The sequence below is a fragment of the Salvia miltiorrhiza genome, chromosome 1 (assembly GCF_028751815.1).
Source record: "Salvia miltiorrhiza cultivar Shanhuang (shh) chromosome 1, IMPLAD_Smil_shh, whole genome shotgun sequence".
Classification (NCBI taxonomy): domain Eukaryota; kingdom Viridiplantae; phylum Streptophyta; class Magnoliopsida; order Lamiales; family Lamiaceae; genus Salvia; species Salvia miltiorrhiza.
This window is the reverse complement of record NC_080387.1, coordinates 55236107-55244609: the sequence shown is the minus strand read 5'-3', so window position 1 is coordinate 55244609 and position 8503 is coordinate 55236107. Positions and strand designations below refer to the sequence as shown.

Here is an 8503-nt window from a genome sequence, read left to right as displayed (position 1 = left end):
GTCTTTAATTTTGTCTACCTACATATATTTTAGAATGGAAGTTTATATTCTTTCTTTTTGAAAAAAATGCAATTACTTTAAATAACATTTTTTCATAAGAAAATAATAGTATTACTTTCTATTTATTTTGGAACATTACCCCATCATTATTAATAATTCACTTTTTTTTTTTTACTTTTTCACCATTTTCAATACTAATTAATACAATATTTTTTTTTCTTATCATTTTAAATACACTTAAGAACTTTATTTTAAAATATGTGTCCCTCCCTCCTTGAAAATTATTTGGGAGAGGGATGGAGTAATTAATATCACATCACACATGATATATTAATATGTGAATAGGGGAATCTACCCATTTTTATAACATGTCTTACAAAACTACCCACCCAAACCCAAAGTCAAAAAGTCAAAGCCTGACATGCTTGGTTTTTTGTAATGCGTCCAACTCACGTCACTTTCACAATGGATTTAGTTAAATATGACTCTAAATCTACGGACACGTTAAAATAATAGCAATTGTTGGATAAAAAATTTATAAAATCATATATTATGAATCAAGAAAACATAATAGAGCTTAAAAATTCACTATTATGTATATTATGCAACAAAAAAATATTATGAAACAAATGGCGTAATTAGCCGCCACAAATTCATAGCCGTGAACAGTAGCCGCGCATATTTGGTACCGGCGGCTACTGTTCACGGCTATGAATTTGTGGCGGCTAATCTACCCATTTGTTTCATAATATTTTTTTGTTGCAAATGGGTAGATTAGCCGCCACAAATTCATAGCCGTGAACAGTAGCCGCCGGTACCAAATATGCGCGGCTACTGTTCACGGCTATGAATTTGTGGCGGCTAATTACGCCATTTGTTTCATAATATTTTTTGTTGCATAATATACATAATAGTGAATTTTTAAGCTCTATTATGTTTTCTTGATTCATAATATATGATTTTATAAATTTTTTATCCAACAATTGCTATTGTTTTAACGTGTCCTCAGATTTAGAGTCATATTTAACTAAATCCATTGTGAAAGTGACGTGAGTTGGACGTATTACAAAAAACCAAGCATGTCAGGCTTTGACTTTTTTACTTTGGGTTTGGGTGGGTAGTTTTGTAAGACATGTTATAAAAGTGGGTACTTTAAATTCCGACCCTAACTTATATTAATTATTAATGAGGTAAAATAATAAAAAAATTAGAAAAAAAAAGAGAAAGAAAAGGAAGCTAGCAGTATAGGGGGCGTAGGTGTGGGTTACTAATACGTACGTGTGCACATATATAGGTAGGCTGCTACACCATGCTGCACTGCTGCTGCCACTAGATTCTCACTGTTGCTATCTTTTACTTGCTTAACTCACCCTCTTCTTTACATTTTAAATACAATACATATATATATATATATATATATATAATAATTTCTTTTTTTTTCTTTGTTTAAATACATAACCTAGCTCATTTGGCTATTACCCCCCTTAGTAATTGAAACCCGGCCATGACCTCATCCTTAAATGCTTCCATTATTCCATTGTTAGAATTTTGTGTAGAGGATAGGGGACTTTTTCTTCTTGTTGTTTTAGAGTTTGTTTAGGGAATTAGGTTTGTTATGTTAGGCTTTTTGCACAAATTGGGTTATGTTAAAAATGTTTATAGTTTTTCCTTTTCCTTTTGGAGAAAATAGACTTCCTCATTTGGCTACCCTTCTTTATTATAGTCTATAGACGACATTTTTAAGAGTCTTAACCGTCTTGTGTTAAATATAGGTACGTGCCTATATGTGTAATTGAGGTAATTTGACTATCATTTGGAATTTTAATTTTTTTTTATTCATAATACCTCGATTTTCCATTTGGAATTTTAATTCTCAACATGATGTGTTTGAAATTGAACCACAATTTTTTGAGTGCATTGCTCCACCAACCTAAATTACGTATTGTATATATTTTCCACGTTCAATCTTATATACCAGATGATGACGATGATGAAATAAATAAATATGAGGAAGAAATTTAATATGTGAAAAAGTCCGATATATAGGAAAAATTAATTCTGGCCCCACACATGAATCACATCCCTCTCAAATTTTTTTTTGAAGATTAATTTATTATATTCGAGAAAAAGGAGAAATTTCTATTTCACCTTATCATGAAATTGATGAACAATGATATAAAATGTAGATTGAATCGACCAACATCTTTCACATTAATATCTCATTAAATTTTTTATTTTTGAAGTTGGTATTCCTAGTGAGTTTTTCATGAAAATGCTATAGATGTTGAGATGCTTAGGAAAGTTAGATGAGTTGTTGATTTGATTTGTCACAAAATTGGGCACAAATATGTTTGGACACTCAACGTACAAGAATTTTATTTCTTTTACCTCGCCCAACTCAATTTGTAGCTGGAATATACTTGTATATTTGTTGTGCAATGAAATTTCACCACCTATCAACCTAGCTATCCCACTACTAATAGTGAAATAAATAGGGTAAAAACAACATGTTGTTCTTACCATGCTTTCACTTTCTTGCACCTCCTCACTAAGTCATAAATTTAGATTAGGATGCAAGTAACTTTTGTATGGTCCCAAATGTTAGAAAAGTCAAACAAGAAGGTGCGTTTGGAAGTTTCTCAGAATTCATTCAAAATGCTTAGGATTAATTCTAAAGAAAAGAAAGGATTATTTATACAAAAATAAATTTGATTAAATTCAACTACAGTTCATACTCCCTTCGTCCCTAAAATAACTTCATCTTTTTCCATTTTGGGACGTCCCCCAAATAACTTCCTCTTTCTTTCTTTCCATTTTTGGAAACTTACCCCACCACTAATAATACTTTATTTATTCTTACTTTTCACTTTTCACCACTCCCAATACTAATTATAACACTTTTCACAACTTTCAATAATAATTATATCATTTTTTCTCCACTATCAATACACTTTACAACTTTTTATTAAAACTCGTGTCGTCCCCAAAGAGGAAGCCATTTCAGGGACGGAGGGAGTATTTTTTTTTTAAATTGTTATTATTCAAAGAAATAAAAAAAATACACTCACACTCTAGCTCTCTAGGTGACTCGAACCCCCGATTTATTGGTTGGAAGAGAAGCGTCTTACCAATAGACTGCGCTTCATCGTAAAAAAATAATACTAATTCAACTAATGTTCATTAATCCTCAGCTAATACACTCAACTAATGTTCATTAATCCTCAGCTAAAGTGTATTAATCACCATTGTAGTATTTCTCTTGTATATGATAGATGCACTAGACTAGAGTGTGGGTCATTTATTATGGCATTGGATGAGGAAAATACAGCATGATAAATATAAAAATAAAAGGGGAAAGGGGTGTGATTGGGAAATGAAAAAACTTATAGAAAACCGTTAGGTGATTAGTAAGTGTGTGTATTGTCAAGCAGATAAGTGTGTGTTTGAGGGTGAAAGGCATATGCACAGCACACAATGCATACGAAAGCTACAAATTGGTGCAAAGTCGCATTGCCTCAGAAATTTAAGGATGCAGTTTCATCAAAAGCTGAGGTTTGTATTAGGCATCTTTTTTTGGGCGTTGAGTTGCACAACACATACCAATACCATACCTTTTTAGGAGGGCCCTAACTCACTTCACTCACCTTTTTTGCCTCTAACTACCAATATATCAATTCAATTTTAATTTCCAACACAAATTTATGTCCTTAACTATCAAGGTTTTGATTTAATTAATTAGATAAATACACACGCTCCAAAGAGATTTGTCAAGATTGAAATCAACCTCTTCGTCACGATGCTTATTATACTAATTTAGTGTATAGTATAAGTATATTTTACCAATATAGGTCAAAGGAAAAGTCTCACATAATCAACTCTAGAATAAACCCCATAGTATCTTTACATTTATATTCAACATAAAAACTCTAAATTTGATCAAGTATCTTTACATCTAGATTCAATAATAATAAAAAAAAAACATGCACGGAACATAACTGGGTATATTAATTATGCAAAAAGTGGTAAAATGGTTTCCTGCGAGAAGAATTTGACTTCTTCTTCTTAATAAAAGGCGGTATTTGTTGACATAACATCCATCACTATACTATCCTAAAAAAAACATCCATCACTATACTATATTGTAGCATTACATATCATACTTGTTCATAATTAAAAAATATATATACTCCCTCCGTCCCACTTCATTTGACACACTTATCTTTTTTGTTTGTCCCATTTCAATTGACACTTTCCTAAAATAGTATGTGGTCCCTACTTTCTTTACTTGCATAAAAAAAAATAGACCATACCTACTTTACAATCTTAACCCTTTATTCTTAATTTTTGTGTACAACTCAAAAGTGCCAATTGAAATTGGACATTTTTCAAACCTTTATTCTTAATTTCCGTGTACAACTCAAAAGTGTCGATTGAAATGAGACGGAAGAAGTATATATTAGATGTGATGAGATAAATAATAAGTAGAATAATTGGGTATTAAATTTGTGCAATAGGGGTGCAGTCTGACTCTTTGCAAAGCATGCCAACAAACGCACGCATAAATCTCTGCAGCCAACTCCCATTTGCATTTACTCCTTCCCTCCAACCCCTCTCTCTCTCTCTCTCTCTTGAATATTATTTTGCCTGTTTTGGAACCCATCTCAGGTGGCTTTTACAGGCCCTCTGCAGATTAGCCTTTATGACGACCCCTCCCAAATCTATTCCATTTCCCTTCGGATTCAGTGCTTCAATTCCCCCACACTCCCAATTATATAAATAACCAACACGACCGCAACCGCAACTATCAAATTCAAATCCAATTTCTCATGTTGGGAATGGAAGAGATTCTGTGTGAGCTCCAGAGAGACGATCAGCAAGGCCTGCCTCCTGGCTTCAGATTCCACCCCACCGATGAAGAGCTCATCACCTTCTACTTAGCTTCCAAGGTCTTCAATGGCGCCTTCTGCGGCGTCGACATCGCCGAAGTCGACCTCAATCGCTGCGAGCCCTGGGAGCTTCCGGGTATTAATCCCTATTTGTTATTGTGATTTGTGATCAATCGGCCCTAATTATTATGCGACAAACCCTAAACCCTGATTCATGCAGATGCCGCGAAGATGGGGGAGAGGGAGTGGTATTTCTTCAGCTTGAGGGACCGGAAATACCCGACGGGGCTGCGGACGAACCGGGCGACCGGCGCCGGATATTGGAAGGCGACGGGGAAGGATAGGGAGGTGGTCAGCGCTGCGAATGGGGGCCTTCTTGGGATGAAGAAAACCCTAGTTTTCTACAAGGGGAGGGCCCCCCGGGGGGAGAAGACCAAGTGGGTTATGCACGAGTACCGCCTCGACGGCGACTTCTCCTGCCGCCACACCGGCAAGGTCAGCGTCCTACAATTCTAACTGCATTAAATTTACGGAATTTAATTTTATGGAATGGATTTTTTTTTTATTTTTTTTTTTACACTTCATATATAAAAAACACAATGTCTTGTCCTTTTATTTTCTAGGGTTGACTTTTTTTTTTCTTCTGTGGTTGTCATTGTGAGTGAAATCTTGATTGAAAGTTTTGGGAAAATAGTTTTCAATCACTTTAATTTATTTCCTAGAGAAATTGGCGAGAGAAAAAGGGAAAAGGGTGAAGAATGATTAATAATACTCCATGTGATTGCATGTGTTCAGGAAGAGTGGGTGATATGCAGAATTTTCCACAAGATGGGTGAGAAGAAGAGTTTGATGCCAGGGCAAAGCTACCTACTGAGAGGCTCATCATTTTACAACCCAATCACAAATTCATTGCCTGCATTGCTTGACCCACATCAAGATCTCCCAAACCCTCTTCTCTATCACACTTCATGTCATCAAGATCAATCGGAGCTCAAGGCCCTAATCAACCCGCTCGTGTCCCGACCCGATTTCCTACCCGTCGGCATCAACCCGATCCAAGCCAAGGACAGCAGCAGCTCCTTCTTCCTGAAGCCGTTGATGTCCCAAGATTTGAGCTTGAAAGAGCTGAGCAACGCCATTGCGAAACAATGCAAGAAAGAGTCTGATTTCGGGAGCCATTTGCAGTATGTGTGTGGTGGTGATGGAGTTGGCAAATATGAAAATCCATTTGTTTTTGGGGGAAATTTGGCAATCCCATCAGTAACAGTGGGTGATCACATCGTTACAGCTGCCATGGATGCTGCTGCTATTGATCATGTGATGTCAACTGAGCCGGCTTTTAGATGGTGGTAGAGATAGAGAGAGAGAGAGGGAGAGAGATTCAAATCCCACCTCCCATCAAAGTCACTGGAGATTATTCTTGCCAGTATTAAATATTTAAAATATCTTCTTCTTACTATTGTTCAGTATAAATCTAATTGTGGAATACTATAAAATATGTTATCTACAGAATCTAGAGATTCTGGATATGTGCATCTGTATCTGTTTCATGAATGTAAGCATGTAGCAGTAGCATTAATGATGGGGTACTAAGGAATGACTAGCACTATATTTTGCTGTTTTAGTACCGTGTATTTATTTATTTATGCCAAGATAAAGATCGCAATTTACAACTACTACTGCTGGTATATAACCAAAATCTTTGATTTCTGGCACCAAAAAAGTAGATTTTATTGCAGAAGTGTTTTGATGGGGTTGGATTTGATTGGGGGTGTTGGGGGGGTAGGGGGGTGATGTGATGGCAGGATGTGATTTATGGGGGGGGTGAGTTTTGCTTGGCTGTGGTGCCAAGATTGGCTTTAATGGTGGCATCCTCAGTCTACCTATACGTACATGTATATGGATAGATATATAGAGGTGAAATTCTGCAAACGACAACATCCACTTTATATCCCTCCCCAACCATATACAGACAAAAATTAGTTGCTGTAAAAATTTATGTAATACTCCCTCTGCCCCGCCCCATTATTAATGATTCAATTATATCTTTGGTTCTATCAATTTTATCATTTAATTACTGTTCCATCCATCCTTATAGAAATTTATAAGTATTAAAAATGACAAATTAGTACATTTTATAACGACAGAGAAAATATTATTTTTAATAATTGTGCCCAAAAATATGAAGTCAAATTTAATAAGACAAAGGAAGTAACTTCTCTGTGTCGAAAATTATGGGCTTTGTTGCCTACCGTACGGATACAAATTAATCATTTTCATTCCTTGAAAAATAAAGAATGAGATAGACAGCAATAGGGAGTCTTGATTTAGGCCTTATTTGATTATCTTTTGAGTCTATTTCAGGTGCTTGTAACTGAATATCTACCCAATTGCATCTGTTTTGTTATACTCCCTCCGTCCGTCAAAAGTAGACTACTTTGGTTGGGCACGGGATTTAATAAAATTGTTGATGATTTTGATGTAATGGAGAAAGGGTCCCACCACTTTATGAGATGTGTGGTTGAGATTGAATTTGGGGTGGGTTTTTTTGTAAATAAAAAGTGTTTGTAAGGATAAAAGATTAAAGTGGGTGATGAGACCATTTCCATAAAAGGAAAGTGGTCTACTCTTTGCGGACGCCCAATATAGTAAAAATGGTCTACTTTTGGCGGACGGAGGGAGTATGAAAATAAGAAAATATATTTGGTTCACCTATATATATATATATATATATATATATATATATATATAGGGGTGGGCCAGAATAAGAACACTCTTAAAGTGTATAAAATATAAATGATTTTCAGCCTTTAGATCATCAAGATCTACGGTTGATTCGTAACCATATTGGATGAATTCGTGGTCCTGAGTTCGAATCTCAAAGGTAACAAAAAATTATTTTTCGCAATTCGTAACTCTGTTGGATAAATTCATACGTGTTCTATATAAAATTCGTACATTAAGAAACGTTTTTATATATATATATACTTGGTGAAAATGTACTTTTTTGTAATTTATTTTGAAAACCACTTTGTAATTATGTTAAGAATTGAAAAATGACCCTTGCCTAACAACTAAAGTGAAGATTTAGTTCGATCTCGATGGTTTAATTTAACTGTGAAAGTTGTTTTGGCTTCTAAATAACTGTTATATTATAATTAATTTCCACATGATATGATTAATATCATAATATAATTAATCAAATTATTTCCAATGAAGTTATCAAAAACTCATTACACAACCAAATTATGAAACCAATGCAATCATTTAAACAGACAAAAAAACATTTGCCAAAAAGAATTGGTTAAATTTTCACTTGGGAATGAGGTGTAGAGGTTGCAACCTGGTATCTAAGTATACTATGTCATATCTAAAAATATTATCTTACCCCAAACACACAATCTCAAACCAACAAAGAATCACAATACTCTCAAAACCAACAAAGAATCACAACACAAGCCAGTCGAGTTTCGTCCATTGTCAGAGATCCCCGAAAATTGGTGTCGAACCAGGGAAGCGAACTAGAGTTAAGATTACTTGTCTTTCTAGCAAAAGTTTCAACATCAACTGTCCTTAATGGTGTGTAATATTCAGTTCTAAACCTAGGATGTACTGAG

At 34.8% G+C, this 8503-nt stretch overlaps 1 protein-coding gene across 1 annotated transcript; it reads left to right on the top strand.

Moving 5' to 3' along the window:
- The first annotated feature begins 4587 nt into the window (after positions 1-4587).
- On the top strand, positions 4588-6562 carry LOC130995194 (protein CUP-SHAPED COTYLEDON 3). The gene is made up of 3 exons (XM_057920353.1): positions 4588-5022; positions 5107-5381; positions 5682-6562. Exons 1-3 carry the CDS (start codon positions 4827-4829, stop codon positions 6237-6239), a joined length of 1029 nt encoding a protein of 342 aa, XP_057776336.1. The 5' UTR covers positions 4588-4826; the 3' UTR covers positions 6240-6562.
- The last annotated feature ends 1941 nt before the right edge of the window (positions 6563-8503 follow it).

Excerpts from the sequence above, each read along its gene's own strand:
- LOC130995194 (XM_057920353.1), top strand. The coding sequence starts at position 4,827 with ATGTTGGGAATGGAAGAGATTCTGTGTGAGCTCCAGAGAGACGATCAG. Across the intron at positions 5,023-5,106 it reads CGAGCCCTGGGAGCTTCCGG|ATGCCGCGAAGATGGGGGAG; the intron begins GTATTAATCCCT and ends TGATTCATGCAG. Across the intron at positions 5,382-5,681 it reads CCTGCCGCCACACCGGCAAG|GAAGAGTGGGTGATATGCAG; the intron begins GTCAGCGTCCTA and ends GCATGTGTTCAG.